This window comes from Pagrus major, chromosome 16 (genome assembly GCF_040436345.1).
Source record: "Pagrus major chromosome 16, Pma_NU_1.0".
NCBI classification, from domain to species: domain Eukaryota; kingdom Metazoa; phylum Chordata; class Actinopteri; order Spariformes; family Sparidae; genus Pagrus; species Pagrus major.
In genome coordinates, this window is record NC_133230.1 from 1,035,841 (window position 1) to 1,056,838 (window position 20,998).

A 20,998-nucleotide genomic window follows, 5' to 3' on the forward strand; every position below is an offset into this window, starting at 1 on the left:
TTTTCCAGGGATGCGGATCGGTCCGGAGCCGACCACCGACGGCTTCATCGCGGTGATGTATGGCGAGAACGAGGGCGTTGTCCCCGGCAACGCTCTGGTGGTCGACCCTAAAAAACCCTTCAGGAAGCTCAACGCCTTTGGAAACTCCTTCCTCAACAGGTAAACACACACACACACACACACACATACGCACACACACACACAACTACCAATGACAGCAGGAAGTTGTTCAGCCTCTTTTTTAGCATCCCATGATGTTGAAGCCCTGTTTCCACCCACCTGTGTTGGACAACAACTAGTCCGCTCTTGTCGGTGGCTTTTTGCTTTTGGGTGTGTAGACTCAGCAGTGAATACAGACTACCGCCACCTGCTGGTATGGAGAGTAATTTCCTCTCACGCAGGCATTGAGCGTACAAGCTAGTTGGCCGTCAGATGTTTTAGCTCAAGCTAACAACTTTTAGAAAGCATTTAATTAAATTAGTTCAGCGTAAAAACTAGACTAAAACAATTATAAAATCTGGATCTGTAAGATGAAAATGTTTCGATGTCGACCTTCACGATCATCAATCAGCTCGATCACTGGTCATGCAGTTTCATCTCCTCTTTCATCAAATCTTTGTTTTCTATAAGAAAACTGAACTTTCTGCTCCACAAGGAGCTCCAGCTGTGGTTCTGACGGCGTTTTAAAGGCCGCTGGTTGAGTTTAATTGATGCAGAACTCAGAGGAGACTTTAGAGAAACACGAAGCTGCAGACTGATGAGACATTTTAGACCTCAGAGCTCCACCCGGCCCTGAAGACCTCCACTCAGTTAATCCATTTAGTTTGAAGCTCCATCGTGTTTTCTTACTCTCTGCTGTTGTGATGACTGATGACGGAGCTGCAGAGCTTCATCTTTATAGTTTAGTTTGAATATAGTTTATGATAATCCATCACCTGAAACACACGTCGCTGTAGAGTCTTTGTCGTCTGTGTCGTCTGTGTGAAGATGCTACGTTCAGGTCATGTAAAATAATCTGTTAATATGAACATCAAAAATCATTATCTTTGATTATTAATTAGTTCTAGTGTCCCTTTTCCCAAATATTATCTGTAAATAAAATGTTAAAGCCCTGAGTTGTGTCTGTCAGGGTGTGACGGCACCACAGCCTTTTATAAAAGACGTCCACAAACCAACTCAAAACATCTGTGTCCGCGTCTGAATGTTCACAGACGATGAGGACGAAGTTTTATAGATTTAAATAATTGAATGAAGTGGAAACGACATCCAACGCGTGGAATCACTTATAATAATCTGCTTTGTGATGATTGAAGTCCTGCATTTAAAGTCTTACATGAGTAGAAGAGTGTTAGCATCAGAATACACTTAAAGTACCAAAAGTACTCGGTAAGCAGAATGACACATTTCAGAATAGTATTGATTTATAATTATTGATGCATTCATGTGTTCATCTCTTTAATGATACAGCTGGTAAAGATGGAGCTCATTTTAATGACTTTATATACTGCTGGTAGTTTATTCTGCATCATCATATTTTTATTAGCTAATTTTGTTTTTATTGTAAAAACAGAACAAACAGCTGATGGATGCAGCTCAATTTAATTTGTGACGCACAGACGTTAGTGTGGGAAACAGTTTCACTGCCTTTTTGAATCGATTTCCACCAGTCAGTGCAGTCGTGCGTGTGTGTGTGTGTCTGTGTGTGTGTGTGTGTGTGTGTGTGTGTTGTGTCCACAAACACTCAGAGGTGTGTGTTGCCCTGCAGTGATGTTGTCAGTGTGAACAGCAGCGCCTCCATTTAAATGTTGAGGCCGAAATCTGATGCAGGAGGTGAAACTGCTCACACACACACACACACACACACACACACACACACACACACACACACACACACACACACACACACACACACACACACACTCATCCTGGCAGCTCTTCACACTCCTGTCACTGCGTTCCTCAAAACATTCACAACCCAGGAAATGACCCCTCCACCCCCTGACTGACATGTAAACACACACACACACACACACACACACACACACACACACACACACACACACACACACACACACACACGCTGTCAGACCTGACAGTTCATACTGAGGGTTTAAATTTAGCTAAAAACACTCGGGTCCAAACGTATTTCCTCCGTCCAGAAATATTTCTAAGAGAAGCAGCACGGAAATGAACCCTCCAACTCTTTGTGTGTGTGTGTGTGTGTGTGTGTGTGTGTGTGTGTGTTGGTGGGTGTGTGTGTTAGCGCGTACCCTTGGCATTCCTTAAACCAGGAATCCCATCTTGTCCTGATGTGATGGAGGAACTAAAATAAGTTATTGTTTCCAGGGGAAGTGTGTGTGCGTCACCACGTGTCGGCGTGGCGTTTTTGTTTTTTCCCGCCTCGAACGGCTGAAGACTGTCTGCTAAATTTAACTTTCAACTTTATATTTATTACACGGTGAAAGGCAGGTCACACACACACACCGACCATTGAAGTAGTAACCACATCATCACCAGACTCCTTTCACAATTGTAGTGATTTTAGGAGCTGTTGATTGAGAAGAAACTTAACAAACTTTGTGAAACGGCTTCGACTACTGATTTCACCATTTACACTCAATTTATGAAAGAAGAAACATTTTATTGATCTAAACATGTCACATTTTACAGATACACTAAACAGTAACCAGTATAGGCGACTTCTTTGTCCCCAGCCTCCCTTAACAAATGCCTCAGTTTAGTGAGTTGTTGAGTTGGAGACACTTTATAAACTGTGTGAAACTCTGTCTCTGACTAATTCTGACTTATTTGTTCCTTCTTGTGAATTCAGCAAATGTTCTACATGAACTTCTTTCTGTCTTTGTGTAGAAACATGGAGTCTGTTTGTCCCAGTGATGTTTATTTGCACATAGAGCAGCTCCGGCTCTGTCTTGAGTCATGAAGTTTTGTAGCCATGTGGAGGAAACAGATTAAAGAATAATCATAAAACTAATTGTCAACAATTTTGATAATCAAACTTCCTTCAGGATGGATCCCGTTCTGTAAAATAAGTAATTCTGGTTGTGACGAGGGCGTCACCTTGGAGTCCGCATTATATGACAAATTAATAGATTGATAATGACAATAATAGTTAGAAGCAGCCACCGACAGTCTGTAAATCCTGCAGATAAGATGACTCTGTTGACACTGTGATGATCACACCCAGTTTATTACACAACAGAGACCAGAGCGCTTCACCTCTGTTAAACGAGCCGGATCCTTCCTGACTGAAACAATAGAGCGAGCCGGGAGGTCTGGCTAATAACTCACGGCAGCATGTCTGATCTGTGAACGAGCTGTCATCACAACACACAACAGGAAGATGATGTCAGAGCGATTCAGACTGAACAACACCATAATGATTATCATGATCTCCTGGGACTGATGTTACAGGAATGAACAGTCAGATTTCCTCTGGTGAGACCGTGTGTGATCTGAGTGTTGTGTTCATGTACGGATACAACAAGAACTGTGAGCGATGCCGTCTGTCTGTTTCTGTCTTATAGACGAGCATAACACATCATAACTTTAATTAAACTCAATCAAAGTGTTGAAGGGAAACAAAAACCTGAATTGAGTGAGTAGAGCAGAAGGAAATGATGGAAACCTGTCTCACTCTCTCTCCTGTGTGTGTGTGTGTGTGTGTGTGTGTGTGTGTGTGTGTGTGTGTGTGTGTGTGTGTGTTCAGGTTCATCTGTTCTCAGATGCCCAATGAGGTTCTTCAGAGCATCAGCATCATCGACACTCCTGGCATCCTGTCTGGAGAGAAACAACGAATCAGCAGAGGTAAGATCTGTGTGTGTGTGTGTGTGTGGTGTGTGTGTGTGTGTGTGTGTGTGTGTGTTGTGTAATAGTCCTTGAGACTTGTTCACTTCCTCATATTGTATGAAGTGCGCCTGCTGGGATCAGTCAGTCATCGGTCAGACTCAGACTGCAGTGAGGAAACCTCCAGAGGTCACAGGAACACATCAACCAACAGTCAGTCAGTCAGTCAGTCAGACAGTCAGTCAGACAGTCAGTCAGTCAGACAGTCAGTCAGTCAGACAGTCAGTCAGACAGTCAGTCAGTCAGTCAGTCAGTCAGTCAGTCAGTCAGTCAGACAGTCAGTCAGTCAGTCAGTCAGTCAGTCAGTCGTGTTGATGTTGCTGCTGTTTGGACGATAATGATGATGTCATCATCACTTTGATCCGGACTGAAACATCTCAACAGCTATTGGACGGATGGTTGTTACATTTTTGTGAATGTCGACATTCTCAGTTGTGAATTCAGCTGATGATCCTCTGATGTTTCATCTGCCGCCATCGTCCACATCCTTTAGTTTGTGACCAAATACCTGCACCACACGTTCACATCAGCCTCAGCTGGACTGAGTATTGCGCCTTTATTCCACCTCGCTGTCTGTATGAAAGCTACAGAGGCGTAAAGGCAGGACGGGGGTGTGACGTTCTGATGGCGTCACACGGCTGAACAGAAAGAGAAATGTCCCACACTTCAACCCACAGAGCAACATTACAGGACCAAACAACAGTAACCTGGTTGCAGGTCGTGTGTTCAGCATCTTATATGAGGAAATAACGCTGAATTTATACACGGTCACACTTTCGCCCAGAAAACAATGTTGTGATTTGAGCAAAACCTTTAATCCTTGAGACGTTACCGACCCGCTGACCTTTCCTCCGACACCGTCGGGACAAACGTGACTGGCAGTTGGAGTTGTCTTGTCACACGTCTCCTTGTGAAACTCTTCATCCCTGTTTTCTCTCACTTCCTGTTTCGTCTCTCGGTCTGTTTCCGCTGAAGAACCACAGAGTTTAAAACTGAGGATCTGAAACCAGAGAAACTGATCATCAACATCTTCACATCGACCAACCGTCAGAGATCTTTCTGAAGACTTTTTAATCCTGAGGATCAGTCGGTTACAGATGTGTAGTAGCTGTGGATGAAGATACTTCATGTTCCTTTAATGCGTGAAAGCTAAAATGTATTTTCAAACATATTAAAAGCTTTGGTCTGGTCCAGTGTCTGCGCTCTGCTCTCAACTCTCACTTATTTTCAGTTGTTCTCAGGAGACCACAGCTGCTGAAACTGTAAACAAACTGTGAAGTTTAAACCTTTAATAACTCCTGAACAGGTGTCGATCAAACGTGTGACTGCTGTGAACTCTGAAGCTGATTGGCATCATTGTTATAATCACAGTACAGATGCAGATGATGTAATTACAGTATGCAGCTCATTAACTGTAGTTGTAGCTTAATAGATCAATGTGCAGCACTTACTGTACTGAAACACAGAGCTGCTACACTTTCACTTATCAATGAGAACATCCATCTACACACTTTAGATTTGACGTATGAGTCATTGAATCAAAAATGTCAAAGGTCATTATTCAGTTATTTTGGAGTAGAAGCGGCTCGAGAAGAAATCACTCAAGTACGCTTCCTCAGAAGTTCAGTATTTGAGTGAATGTACTTGGATTCGTCCTCTGGATGTTGTGACGGGCTGTCGAGGAGATAAATGTTTGTCGTTTACGGATCCTGATGTTCTGAATCCAAACTGAAGACGTCCTCAGGAGGATCCGTCCTCTGTTGGAGGAGGAAGTTTTACAAATCTGGCAAAATAAAAGTGAGCAGAGACGCAGATCTGTGAGCTGGATGACAGCTGCTGCTTCAGATGCAGACGAGGAGGCAGAATAACTGATGTACTTTGATCAGCTTGTTTCCAGACACTCGCACCTGTCAGGTCCTAGATGTTGTTCAGACTTTACAGCAGAGTGAAGTCAAAGCTCTTCACTGAGACGGACGGTTGAGACTTCCCTGCTCACGTCACAGGATGAGAGTTAAGACTTTACACTTCAACTTCTTCTGCTGCTTGATTTAAAAACTCACACAGTTTCATTTCCCGTGACTGATCTACCAGAGACGTCCGTCTGATACCACTCATTTAGTCCAGTTTAAGGAGCGTGTCATGCAGAGTCTGCATACGATCACAATCTATGTAAAACAAAGTAGAAATCACCCCAATCACATTAGAATGATTCATTGTTTCTGATTAGAGATATGCAAGTATTCTGGTCAAACAGAATATATATCACAGAAAACCAAACTATCGCAGTGTCAGCTTTTTCCATCATCATGCAGCTCGACTCACGCTGATTACTTTCATGATTAATTCATTAATTAAGTAATCATCCATTAGTTGTTATATTTGCTTTGTTGCCTCATGTTTTCAGGTTGTCCGTCTGTCCGTCTGTCCCGTTCTCATGAACGTGACATCTCAACAACACCTTGAATTCGTACAATAATTACAATAAAACTTGACGTACAAATGTCTGACAGGATAAAGTGGTGAAGTTACGACGTTCGATATCCAAAAGGTCAGAGGTTAAATGATCTGTGACATCATAATATCCTGCAAAAACTGTTCAAAGCCACAGCTCAGGAACAGCGTGTTGGCTGGTGCACGGAGACAAACCATTCTTCTCTTTAGTACAAAGTGACGTCTTAAAATCACTTCGTAGGTCCAACCAACCGTCCAAAACCTCAGAAATAATAAAAAAAACTTCAAGGCACTCTTCTCTAAACGTTTCCACGCCTTTATTCTCCCTTCAGACATCCGAAAGACTCCCTGACGGACGCTTGATGCTGAAACATGAACATGACCCCGCTGTGACACTAAAGGCATCTTAATAGTTATAAAGAGTTTGCCTGAGAGCTTTCTTGGAGGTGCTCCTCCTCTTACATTTATTGATTAACTCTTCATTTGCTGTCAGAAACAACAAAGAGAAGCAGCAGATCTTCACATCACAGCGAGACCATGTTTGATGCTTTTGCTTGAAAAATGACTGAAACGATGAATCGATTGTGGAAATAGTCAGAGATTCATTTTCTTTCGATCTTCTGATCAGTTAATTGAGTAATACTTGCAGCTCTACAAGCATTTTTTTTATGAGAATATGAATTGTTAATAAAACCACGCAGCGGGAGGTTTCTCAGCCCTCAGTCGTGTCTGCAGGTGCTCATGTTGATGCTGAGGTTCTCTATCGTACAGTATGTTCCTCTCGTACTGTACAGAAACTTCTGCTGCATCGTGTCCCTGTTGCTCTTGTATTGAGTCAGCCTGGATGACAGCATCAGTTTAAAGCCTCAGCTGGGTGGGTGGAGGGTGGAGGGTGGAGGAATGATGGAGGGAGGATTAGAGGGAGGGACGGAGGGCCACAGGAAGCGGCGGTGGGGCGTTCCCTCCATCTGGAAGCATTTAGAGCTGCTCAGCTGAGGCTGAATTCCTCCTGAAGACATTCACCAGGCCAACTGTGACTCAACACACACACACACACACACACACACACACACACACACACACACACACACACACACACACACACACCACACACACACAGAGGCAGGCTGACGTCAGCAGCATCACTGACGGATGAAACTCCACCTGAAGGGTCAGTGAGATCACAGCTACTGATCAGTTTTATTATCAGTCATCAACGTTCAGCAGTCTGGATGAAGTCAGTGTGTGTGTGGTGTGTGTGTGGTGTGTTGTGTGTGTGTGTGTCCTGCAGCTGCTTCACAACACACACCTCCTGATGTGTCGAGGTGTTGACCCACATGTTTGTTGATGGGTGGATGAATCCATTAGTCGACCGAAAGAAAATGAATTAACAATTATTTCTGTCATTTTTCCAATAAATGCATTAAAAATTGTCAGGTGCGACCCTTTAGTTGCATAGTTTATATAGTTTATAACTACAAGCACCTGTACCTGTACCTGTACCTGCATCATCATCATCATCATCATCATCATCATCATCATCATCGAATCTCATGTAAATACCAGGAGAGGCGTGTCCACTGGTACGTTGTGTTTCTGTGGCGCTCAGTAGAAAAAGTCAGTCTGGGTGTTTTGTGTGCGACGTCCTTCATGTACCTCACTGGAGATGTTGATTCTTGTGTTTTTCACTGTAGGAATGAAGCAGGACGTGGATGAAATATCTGTTGTACTGGCAAATTAAACATGAACACAACATGAATCCAACATTTGTGCAGCAGCCTGCTAACTGGACTCTTTTTGCGCTCCTCATCATCAGTGAGAGCAGCAGTTCCTGTCTCTGTAACCGATGATTTGATCTGTTTCTGCAGCAAAGGAAACAATTGTGACTTATTTTTGTTCCTTGGAGGTAAAACAGTCCAGAGGCTTCGTCCTCGCTGCAGCGGGCCGAGCCTTCAGTCCGACCTGCGGCTCTTTGCTGCGTCTCATCCCTCTTCTCTCTCTGTCATCTCTCTCAGCTGTCCTGTGAATAAAATACTTTAAATTCTTCAAGAAAAGACGTTAGAAACTCCTGTTTCAGTTCAACTTCTTTAAGGCTGAACAAACTTGAATGAATGAAACTATGAATAAAGTTGTTAGCAGAAACAGGGCTGGTGGCCTGGATTAAATAACAGATTGAGAGATTTATGAATTGCACCTGAAACTGGAAGAAGATTGTGTCGCTGAGATCGACAGTTTGTGTGAATACTTGATGACAACAAAGTGAAGACGGCAGCAATGATTCAGGAAAGTGTGGATTCGGCCGTGAAAGTCTTGTCAGACTACAAACATGGAATCAAAGATATGTTGTGTTTCTTTGTGTTTGCAGTGAGTCTCTGAGCTGTGTGAAGTGTTTCATGGAGGCGTTGCAGTTGCATGTTTGGCAGCAGATTGTCTGCAGGGTGGAGCTGCTGTTTGCCCGCTTGGTGTGTTTTTGGACTGATCTGCTGCCAGTCCTCCTCCATCAGAGGTGGAGTCTGACTGCAGCGTCAGCGAGGAGGAAGCCGTCCCTTCAGTTAGTGTCGAGCTGCAGCTGTAATGTTGTCCATGTGTTGTTTGTTGCTCTTCTTTTCTCTCTTTTCTTCATTTCATTTCCCTGAACTGGATTTCTCTCCTTCTTCTCTGGATCTCAGTGAGTCGCTGCTGGATCTGATTCTTACTTGAAGTTAAGTTCGTCCTCCTGAGCTTTCAGCCAGTAATCCCTCCCTTCTTCCCCCAAATCTGTCCTCCGTCATCACACTGACTCAGTCCGGTCCTGGTTTCTGTTTCACTGGTCGGCTTCATCGCCATCAGACAGTACATGAACTCAGTGACCAACATGACATCACTGCTCTACAGCGGGAGGACGAGTGCTTGGTCTCAGCGGACATTGTTTGCGTGGATTAGGTTTCATTTATATTAAAGGAACAGTTCAACATTTCTGTAAAATATGTTGTTGAACTGTGGACAGAGCCATGCAAGCTGCTTCCCCCTCATTCCAGTCTTTATGCTAAGCTAAGCTAACCACGTCCTAAAGCTCCAGCTCTGTACTGAACTGACATAAAAAATGGCAGTCCAATACGCTCTCCGCTGAAATTCAGTAGCAACATTTAGGCATTAAGTCAAATATACATGAAAATGCAGCACGGACATCCGGCTAGTTCACCAAACTTCATTTAATTTCAATTCATGTCATACATCGTTAGAAAGATTAAACTCTTGTGTTTCTATAAATGTAAACCCTTTCATGATAAAACCACATCAGCAAAGTACAATCAACAAACAAATGAGCTAACAAACTAGCATCTACAAAAAAACCATCTTGTCTTATTCCCCCATGTCCACCAGATCCATTTCAGTAACATAACACAGAAGCTTTTATCTGTAAGAAGACATCATCCCTCTGAGATCCTGAGATGGCCGCCGTTTGATTGACTTGACTTGCGTATAGGCCCGCCCCAGAGCCTACAACAGCCAATGAGTTATTGCATAGACAAGTGACCCACTGTCTCTTCTTCGTCCTCTCTCCTGAGCCACTCACACGCCAGCCTCCGGATGATTGACGCATCATGTAGCCAATGAGATTTCAAATCCAGTAATATATAGTTTATATCAGCTTTTAAAGCCCTACACTTTGAAATTATGCAAGTTTATGTAGTTTTATGGCTGTTTTCCCACCTCAGCACCTACTTCATATGCACAGTGTTTGTGTAGGTAAGGAAATAAAGAAGTATAATGAGTTTTTGCTCCTGTTACTCTCAGTCAGGGGGATTTTCAGGTCATAGACGTGGCTTCTTTTTTTTCCCCAGGCGGCTGAATATTTCCTCAAACATGTGTTAAGTGTCCATTTTCAGTGATCTTGTTATTAAATGTGAACTTGGCGCGAGTCAGACGATATGATGTGTTTTCCAGCTAAGGGGCAGTTACAGGTCGTCTGCAGACTGATTAAATAATGAATTCAGTGTTTTCAAACTTCTATTGATTAATGAAAGAAGCACTTACACAGTGTCTAACTGCAGGAAAACATCCACTTAAAGCTTATTACCTTTCAAAGGAGGCCAAGCCCAGACACATTTCCAGGCATGAGAGCAGGTTATAGTGCAGCGTAAACTGTCCACACGGTGAGGGGCTGGGTCCTCTGTAGCCTCCACGTCCCTCCACTGTCTGAGGCTGTTTTGGTTGTTTTTATTTGCTGCCATGCGAGCCGAACAATAACTCTCCTCCAACACCTCACAGCCTCCATTCTTCCTCTCTCAGGTTTCCTCTGTTGAACTCTGCACACGTTCTTTCCAAGACATAAATACAGCAAGTTAAAGCTCTGAAGAGGAAGTAGTATTGTTAGGCTGAAGGTGTTTCCTTCTGAACAGGAAGTGGAACATGTGAAGTAATTGCAGAGAACAGTTACAGCTCATATCAGAGGAATTCCCAGCAGGAGTTTCTGACTCCGTCTCTCAGGTGTTTCTGATCAGCTGTAATGGGTCTCGTAGGTGCAGGATATTTCCTGGCAGGTGATGTCTGTATTTACCCTTCGCTCACTCGCTAACACAGCATCGTGTCTCCTGGGACAATCACCTGAACCTGCAGGTGAAACCTGAAGCTGTCAGGACTCTTTCTGCTGACACCATCACACTTCATTAATTCATGAAGAGACGATTTCAGGCTGGAAAAGCTCCAACAGAGCGGATTCTCCTCAGCAGACAGGAGTGGAGTCAAAGCCTTCAGCTTTACTGTCGGACCAACACGCGTCATCAGGCTCCTCATACAGCACAAACACTCATTACATTACACTTATAGACTATTTTTAATCATTTTACTTTCTTTTTGCTTCAAACCCGCCCTGTTTATCTAATGTGTTCTTTATACCACATGTTTTGACCTCTTGGACTCTTTTCCTCCTTCAAGCACCTGAGCAGTGAAAATATCTGACTGCAACCTTTCAAGGTGACTTTAATTCATTTCAGTAGACCGTCTTCACTCAGCGGCCATTTTGTGATGACTCACTCATGGTGGGAAGCTCAAATGTTGTATGGATGTGTGTGGGATGACCGAGTGGACTGAAGTGTTTGCTGAAGGTGTGTCTGTGTATGTGTGGTCGTGATCTATAGTGCTGTATGTACACTCAGACAGGTGTGTGTGTGTGTGTGTGCAGTGTAAACTGTATGTTTTAAAGGTGACCTTTAAGAGCTGGACAAATAAAAACGTGCGTCAGAAGAAAACTGAGCGGAGGTTTGTCTCTCTGGCGTGACATCATTCTTCAAATCATTTTCCCTTCACCTGTTTCTCAGCTGGGCGCAGTCACTTCCTGGAGTCTCTGCTGGTTGCCTGGCAACCTCACAGTCATGACAAGACTCCAGGAAGTGAGTGCGTCTGGCCCGGGCCCCCAGGAAGAGCGCCGGGCTTTGAAGCCTACCGCGACTATATTCTTTTAAAAAACATGGAAAAACAAGCGGCCGCCTGCTGTTGTCTGAGAGAACTTCTTTTAACACTCATTACTTCTGCTTTTTGTGAGAAATGTAATCTTTTAAAATAAACTTAACTTAATTAAAAGCTTTGTAGAGCAGTTGGACCCTGGAAGAGAGGAGCTGTGTTCTGTCACATCGGAGGGTTAAAGCAGCAACAGCTCGGTGAAACTGAGAGAAGTTACACTGAAGTCTGCTTTTAGTTTTGACTTACAAAAAAGATCTTTAAAAATGATGTTGTTTGGATCAGCAGAGAGTAATCGGATACAGTAAAGTGGAGTAATACTCTCCGTGTTTGTTGGAGTTTTCCTGCTGAAGTTTTAAAGCTTTTGTCTCCGTTTAGTTTCCAGCCGAGTGTCACCCAGTTTAAGAGCAGCCACACCCAGACTGCCACAGATCACTTTACACACACACACACACACACACACACACACACACACAGCAGCTGATGTGCCCTCAGCGCTCTGAAACTGTAACACGGTTATAAAAACTCACACACAGCTGCACATTAACGTTTCTCTCTCTGCATGTAGTCATGTAATAGATTACTTTTTAGTAATTACATTACAGCTACTCATCACAAGGGTGTTCCATTATGTGTGTGTGTGTGTGTGTGTGTGTGTGTGTGTGCACCCTGCAGCTTCACTGCAGACTTGTTTTTCACGTCGAACACAGAAGATGTGACGTGAAATCACCTCTTCTTGAAATATGATGAAACCTGCTGGTGAACTTGCAGTAATCTTCTCTTCAGTGGGTATTTGTGCAACATTCTTCAGGTTACTTCCCCAAAATGTGTGACGGGTGAATGTGGCGAGTGTTGCAAAGCACTTCGAGTGGTCGCTACACCTGAAAAGCTCCAAATAAATATGCCTTTTCTGTAAATATAAGTTGGCCTTAACAGTGAGTTTCAACCAGGTTCAGACAGAAAAACTGCAAAAATGATCACAATTTTGTGATCTGAGTGTGTCTGAGTTCATCTGGTCCAGGTGCAGGGCTGCAAAGTCTAATCAGTTTCTTCAGTCGACTGTCAGCTTTTATCGGTTAATCATTAATTCTTGTATTTTAAAATTAAAATAACTTATTAAGTAATTAACCTATTTTAATTATCTTCATGGTGTATTTGTGCCCATCTCTGATTGTTGATTAATTGATTTTTAATTGGTTAAATTCTTAAAAGCAATTAATTGATTATGATTCATGATTAACATCCTGAGCTGCAACTAACAATTTTCATTACCAATAAATGTGAATGTGTCATTATCATCTGTTTATTGTTCCGTCTGTGAAATGTCTTTTTTTGTCTAAGACTCGACTTTACGATAAAACTGAAATGTCTGTGTTTTTGGTTTTTGGGGTTTTGTATTTTTATCTCTTTATTTCTGTAAATTATTGTTTTAGGGAACGACAGATGTGTTTTTTTCAGGCCAATACTGATCATCAGTACTGAAACACACCAGTAACCAAATGTGCATCTGCAGTAAAAATGCTGCACACAAAGTTTAAAGACGAAACAAAAAGTGACTTAAAATGCTTCTTCACAGAAATAAAAGTTTCTTTACATCTTATTCAGAGTTAGTTGATGATGTAGATGATGATGATGATGATGAAGATGATGATGATGATGATGATGATGGTGGCTGTCTGTCTGCAGGTTATGACTTTGCGGAGGTGCTGCGTTGGTTCGGCGAGCGGGTGGACCGGATCATTCTGCTGTTCGACGCTCACAAGCTGGACATCTCTGACGAGTTCTCTGAGGCCATCAAAGCCTTCAAAGGTCAAGACGACAAGATCCGCGTCGTCCTCAACAAGGCCGACCAGGTGAGACCGCACAGGACGAGGAGGAGACGGCGTCATCGTCATCAGAAAGATAAATTAACCTCCTCTTCTTCACCTGTGCTCTCAGGTGGACACGCAGCAGCTGATGCGAGTGTACGGCGCCCTCATGTGGTCGCTGGGGAAGGTGATCAACACTCCAGAGGTGGTGAGGGTTTATCTGGGCTCCTTCTGGGCCAAACCGCTGCAGAACAGTGAGAACAGGTCAGAGGACAGAACTGTTGACTGATTGATTGATTGACTGATTGACTGATTGATTGATTGATTGATCGATTGATCCACTCACTCGTCCACTTCCTCCTCCTCAGGCGTCTGTTCGAGGCAGAGTCTCAGGACCTCTTCAAGGACATCCAGAGTCTCCCGAGAAACGCGGCGCTGCGTAAACTCAACGACCTCATCAAGAGAGCGCGGCTGGCCAAGGTGAGACAGGAAATGACACGTTGTGTTTGGAGTTAACACCGAGACCACCGTGATGTTTAGTTTGGTCCTGGAATGTTTGGTTGAGTATCCCCGACAGAAACGTGATCACTGCGGAGGATTGAGATGGAAATCAGAGAGGGGGTCCTGGATGTGTTTAGCTTAGCTTAGCACAAAGACTGGAAGTGAAGGGAAACTGTTAGCCTTGCTAACACCTTCCAAGCAGCTGATCTAATCAAAGCACAGCTCCTCTGTGTCTGCTGTCAGAGTAACTAAACCCTGAATCCACAGTTTTCACTCAGTCTGATAAACATTAAATATTGACTTTTATTTTGAAGAGCAGGACGCAGGAATCAGAAGAAGCTTCTGCTTTCTGAGAATTCAAAAACAGAAGTGAGACTAAATTTAAAGATTCAGTGGAAATCGAATGTTAACCTTGAGTCAGAGGCGGTTCATCGCTGATCCTGGAGCTGTGTTTGGACCGAACACGTGAGGTCTGGTTCAGGAAGCTTCCTGTGAACCAATAAATCAGAAGTCAGGTTGACACGTGTGTTGTGTGTTTGATGTTCAGAGGGTGGAGGTGAACGTTTCTGTTGTTTAGTTCCTGAAGAAAAACGACTTCCTTCAGGAAAACCTTCTTTCTTTTCATCGAGGAGTGATGGTTGTTTTCCAGTCTGAACCTCTGCTTACATCACCTCCTCCACCTCCTCCACCTCCTTCAACGTTCACCGACACACAGGAATCTCTCCATCTTACATTTTGTTAAGAAACACATATTTTGATTGCGTCACAGAGAGGACACACATCTTGTGGCAATTCAGAATAAGTCCAGATGATCACCTTCATACATCTCCGGTATATATCTGTAAGAGGACCCGCAGCAGCACACGGAGGAGTTCTGGTGAAGCTCTCGAGCTGATGAACTTTCAGTGAACAAACAGAACGACGTAACTTTTCTTTTTAAATCCGACACTCTGACCTTCCTCTCGTCTGTCAGAGTGTATTTCTGTTCTTCCTCCCTTCAGTATTAACTATTGATTAATGACTCTGATGTGCTCAGACGGCCTCCTTCTGTACCCCCTCCCTTCCTCCCTCCCTCCCTCCCTTCCTTCCTTCCACCTCCCATAATGCTGTAGGCCAGTATGAAGGATTGGTGGCTCTCTGCCCTCCTACATTCCTTCCTCCTCCTCCTCCTCCTCCTCTTCATCCCTCTGCAGCGGTGTAGTTTACCCTCTGACCCGGCGTCGCTCAGTCTCCTGTTTATCTCTCCGCCCTCATCAGTTACATTTTTTATGTAAACAAGAGGAAACACTTTGAGATCATTTCATTGAAGAGATACTGTTCATCTTTTCATACTCCAGAACTCTGTTGATGTACTTTTACTTTTTGGCGCTGACTCCATTTTAACTTCACCACGTGGCACCTCCTCCTCCCGCAGGTGCACGCCTACATCGTGAGCTACCTGAAGAAGGAGATGCCGTCTCTGTTCGGCCGGGAGAAGAAGAAGGAGGAGCTGATCATGAGGCTGCCGGAGATCTACACCATCCTGCAGAGAGAGCACCACATCAGCCCCGGAGACTTCCCCAACGTCACCAAGATGCAGGTACGGACGCTGACAGGAAGTGACATCACCAAAATGTTTTCAACTAAAATTCTTTACATGTTGCACCTTTAAAGTTATTTTGATAGGGAATCAGGCCTGGGAAGTCCTTGAAAAGTCATTGAATTTGTTGTTTAAGACGGTGTGGGAACCTTGAAAATGACAGTGCACGTTTATGTCACAGTTGTGTGAGAACAAACTGATCTTCAGATGACAGTAAACACATTTTTGAGCTTTACTGATGTCAGAGAGGAACACACACACACACACACACACACCTGCAGTGCAGCATCTCTACAGGCCTCACACACCAGCTGCAGAGTGTGTGTGTGTGTGTGTGTGTGTGTGTGTGTGTGTTCCCCAGCTACACTTGTATTTATTGGATTATTGGCGAGAGAGGATGTTTGACATTTTTCAGTTCCCTGGTGAGATGTGAGCCCTGAGGACACACACACACACACACACACACACACACACACACACACACACACACACACACAGTTGTGTAGTATCCTCCTGTGTTGTGTTCTTGCTCAGAGGTCAGAGGTCATCGGAGGACTCTGTGTCCAGCTGCAGAAAGAAAACAGGAGGCTTGACTCAGTTCAGTCTCATCACGTGTCGCTTTAATGTTTCAGCCAATCAGGTTTGTTCACCTGTGATGTCATCCTTTGTTTATATGTGGCGGACCCTGCCACCTTTCTAGCTTCAAACAGTGTTCTGGGACCTTATTTTCCTCTGAGAGCAGCTTGTTTATTCACTCATGGAAATAAATTGTTTCATTATCTCATTAATATTGTAAATATTAAAATTCTGACTTGAATTTCTTCTACAAAATGACACAGAGCTGCTTTGGGTCTGACTTTGAATTTTATCGCCCTCTGTCTGTGACCAGCAGGAACTGCAACAAACGACACGTCTCTTTACAAACAGCCTTTCTCTAAATAAAAGCAGTGAAATAACCAATCAGAGCAGACATCCAACAGAGGAGCTGGAAGAATCAGCCAGTTTTAAAGGAGCACTATGTCGTTTTAGTGAAGAAATTTAAAATGTAGTTTGTTTAGGCAGAAAAAAAAATCAGCCAATGAAGATCTTTCTCTTCTTCCCCAAAACCACAGAGTGCTCCTTTAAATCAATATATTGAAATGAGATTCATATATTTGTTTATATCTTATCACAACAAACTCAATAATCCACCCTCAATTTATAAAAAGTAATTGTTCGTAATGAATTTATATTTACTAAAAACAATAGAGTTCATCAGTTTGAACATTAAACATCTTGTATTTGATGGAAAACAGGTCAATAATTTGTTTTTGTTTTTGAATTTATTTGAGATTTGAATGTTTGTGTGTCTCCTGCAGGACATGCTGCAGCACTACGACTTCAACAAGTTCCCGTCTCTGAAGATGAAGCTGATCGAGTCCGTGGATAAGATGTTGGCCACAAAGATCGCCGTTCTGATGACGATGATCCGGGAGGAGGAGTCGAAGGCGCCGCCGGCCATGGTGTCCGGCGGTGCCTTTGAGGGCTCCCAGGACGGGCCCTTCGGTCACGGCTACGGCGAAGGCATCAGCGCCGGGGCCGACGCCGAGGACTGGATCATCAGCCGCGAGAAGCACCGCTACGACGAGCTCTTCTACATGCTGATGCCCGTCAACGGCAAGATCACCGGCGTCAACGCCAAGAAGGAGATGATGAACTCGCGGCTGCCCAACAACGTGCTGGGGAAGATCTGGAAGCTGGCCGACTGCGACCACGACGGCATGCTGGACGACGAGGAGTTCGCGCTCGCTCAGCACCTCATCAAGATCAAACTGGAGGGCTACGAGCTGCCCACCGAGCTGCCCGACCACCTGGTGCCCCCGTCCCACCGCAAAAACCCCACCGCAGACGCCCTGTACAACCACAGCGAGGACTAGAGTGCCGACAGGGCGGCGAGCGAGCCACCAAAGAGTCTGGCTGAGCTGAGAGGATGTTTCTGCTGCTGATGTTCAGACTAACACGAGAACCAATCAGCAAATAGAAGGTCAAAGGTTAAAGTTTAGGATGTGCACATGAAGAGCTCGCCACCGAGATGATCTTCAACCATCGTTAACTAATCACACGTTCAAATCACAGCAGCACACAAACAAGCAGTGACTGAGAAAAGCTAAGAATATTATGCTTTTATTTTGGTAAGGTTTTATATATTGTAATTGCCTTTAAAGCACCAAAGAAGAAGAAAAAATATAATGTAGCTTCATATTTTACTAATTCTGCTTTAATTTGGCCACTTTTATTTTGAAAGGACGGTGTATTTAAAGGAGTATCTTGATATTCAATCAACTTCCTGCCTTATTTTCCCTCCATATCTCTCACCTGTGTGTCTAAACGCCTCCACAGCTGATCCTCCCTGATCGACTGATTTCCTGTAAGTTGCTTGAACCTCTCTTGAATTTTCTCTTCTTCCAGGCTGCTGTTGAGTCCAAACTTAAACACCCACACGTTTATTTTGGTGGAAGAGTTTTAAAACTTTTCTTCATTTCCAAACAGAAACAGTTTCAGACTTGAATTAAATCAAACTTTTTTTTTTTTTATGCCATTAAGCAAATATATATGTATTACTTTTTTAAATTCATCTTTGAATATTTTACTCTCTAAAATGTCTGAAACGATGCCTGAAGAACAGTCCACACAAACACACCAATATATATTGTATTTTATAGAAAATCTATTTAAATATTTTATCTCATTTCCGTCTGTTCGAAGTTGTAACCAGCAGAGATTTGATGATTATTAAAACATAAATGACTCAAATTATTAATCGATTATCAGAATTACTCTTTGATTTTCAGCAGGTGGACACTCACAGTAACTGTTACTGATAATGTACAATAACGTAACGTCACGACTCAAACAGGATCACAAAACTGAATCACATCCAACAAGTCTTCACGCGTCGAGCTCCACAGTCTCCACGTCCACGTTCAGATCAGTAAGCGTTAACTCACCCAGTTCATTCAGTCTGAGAGCCAGGACGCAGGGTTTACGGGGGGGTCGGAGGTCAAAGGTCAGAGTCTGTTGTTTGAACAGCTCACAGTCAGGAGGAGATGACGGTGGAAATGTCCGCCCGCTCTGCTGCTGCAGCTCGCCGTTAACTCGTCCTCCGGGACGGACGGCGTCCTGAAACGTGTCGCAGTCGACAGTTTCCTCACATTGTAAACAGCAGCAGAGAGGAGGAGAGACGGTGACCTCTGACCTCCGCTGACTGCGTACTTTGCTCCTCATGGACACTATGGAAACAGATGTATTTTATTTATGGAGCAAAAATCCACTCGAACGTCTGTGGACACTCAAATATCCTAAAGCCGTGTGAGTTGAACTGCTGCCTCGCCTCCACAGGAGCATCTTCAGTCATTTCGCGTCTTATTAAATCGTACTTATTCTAACCGAAACCATGATGTGATCCTGAACCTAATCGAGTAGTTTTGACTCCTCAACCTGACAAATCTACAGTCGTTTGACAACATTAACAACGACCAAAGTCCTTCCTGCTCGTCCAAAACAAATAAAACATGGATGGCATTAAATGACACGCAAAAAGCTCAAAATGTGTGACATGACACACGAAACGTTCTGTTTACACACCATCCCGCCATCAAAATGTCCAGCTCATCTCAGCGGTGTTGGACGGGGTTGGACGGACACAAACTGTTGACACTCAGCTGGAGGAACTTGTTTGTATCGTGCTGCATTAGGATTTGTCAAGAAAAAAGCAGACTGGGGGTGTCCACATACTTTTGGCCGTAGTGTCTGCGTGACGTTACACCATAAAAATCTTTAAAACATCGAACTACTGGTGAAGCTCTGCCACCAGTAGCTAACGATGCTGCGTATCGGCTACGTCTGTAAATCCCAGATTTAATCTCAAAATATACATTTTTGAAACAAAGAGTTGAGAAAAGCAGCTTCTCATTTCGAGCAGCAACAGTTGGTTTTACCAAGTGTAAACTTCCACAAAACCAATAAAGAGCTGCTAATGTTAGCTGCTAATGTTAGCTGCTAATGTTAGCTGCTAATGTTAGCCTAAACTCTTGGCCTTGGACGTAACTTAAGATTTCATTTACCAGCTTACGTTTGACCACTTTGCTTCTTTGTTTTTGTTAAAAATGTTAAATCAGTCACTGTTAAAAGGAAGATTTGAGCAGCAGTCAGCTGTTAATTTAAAAACATTTTCCATTTGCAAAATTATAAAAATGAGTCAGTGAAAGCGAGTCTCACTCTGAATGTGCCTTTAAGTAGCCTGAAAACAGGGAGTGTATTTGGAGAAAAGTCGGCCTTATTTGTGCTGAAGCAGAAGTTCATCTCGTCTTATTCACATTAATTCTCTGTGCGGCCCAAACAGACGTTGGCTGTTAGCTGCAGCAGCAGCTAGACTGCAATGTTTGCACGAGTGCGCTCTCTTCAAATTAGCATCTTGCTCCAAAGCTAATATTAATGAACTTGCTTCCAACTCAGATTTCAAAGCTGCGTTTGCACATTTCCCCAGCAGTGCCTCTTCAGTGCGACGTGCTTCGATGCCCTCTGTTTCTATGACAGGACAGTCGTCGTCCTCGAGGACTCAGCAGCTGGGCGGCTTCTGTTTTGTGCCTTTGACCTGCAAAGAACGATGAAAATAAAGTTTAATGCGTTGATCTGAATCTGTTAAACTGTGTGCATTTCATCTTCTCATAAGGGAACGTCTGTAGAGTGATTAGTCGTCCATAAAATTCAGGATTTCAGTGAATAAACATGTCAAATCATCTGTCTGGTGGTCTGAGGAGCCCGGACAGAGCAGGAAATGTCAGTTTTCTGTGTGTAAAGATCTTCTCTCAGTCCGACTGTACATTCAATGAAAAACTCAAATCTTCATTTATCAGAATGTAAAAGTTTTTATTTTTGTGATTTTGACGTATTTTGTATTCTTGTCGTCTGAATGTGTTACTGGTCAACTGTCTGTTACTCTGTTCTGATCATGTTTTATTGATTATCTCATCTGATCGGCGAGGTGGAGACTAATAAAGTTTATTCAATACATGTACTCAACATGTGGTGGTGGTCAGAGAGTTTGTGTTCATGTTTTGGCAAAAATTTCTGTTTTTAACTGAAAATGTTCTTTTATCTTTCAGGGAGACTGAGATTTACATGTAAACTATAAAAAGACTACGTGTAGTTTAAAGTATTCAACAGTAAAGACGTTAAAGAAAGAATCGAGAGTTTAGGAGAACACTGATTTGCTGCCGTCGTCAGCGTTGTTGGCTCGTTCACCCAATAATTCATCTTTCATTCAGAGGACAGAAGGACAAGGACGATTCAGAGGACAGAAGTGCAGTTTGTCGTT

General features: G+C 43.4%; 1 protein-coding gene across 1 annotated transcript in view; it reads left to right on the top strand.

The window, feature by feature from the left end:
- Positions 1-20,703, top strand: part of ehd4 (EH-domain containing 4) — a 26,486-nt gene extending 5,783 nt beyond the window's left edge. The window contains exons 2-8 of the mRNA XM_073482870.1: positions 1-159; positions 3,728-3,825; positions 13,441-13,607; positions 13,693-13,826; positions 13,931-14,042; positions 15,478-15,642; positions 17,001-20,703. The exon at positions 1-159 is cut by the window's left edge and continues 18 nt beyond it. Coding sequence (XP_073338971.1) covers positions 1-159; positions 3,728-3,825; positions 13,441-13,607; positions 13,693-13,826; positions 13,931-14,042; positions 15,478-15,642; positions 17,001-17,558 — 1,393 coding nt within the window. The 3' untranslated portion in view covers positions 17,559-20,703. The remainder of the gene's footprint in view (positions 160-3,727; positions 3,826-13,440; positions 13,608-13,692; positions 13,827-13,930; positions 14,043-15,477; positions 15,643-17,000) is intronic.
- The last annotated feature ends 295 nt before the right edge of the window (positions 20,704-20,998 follow it).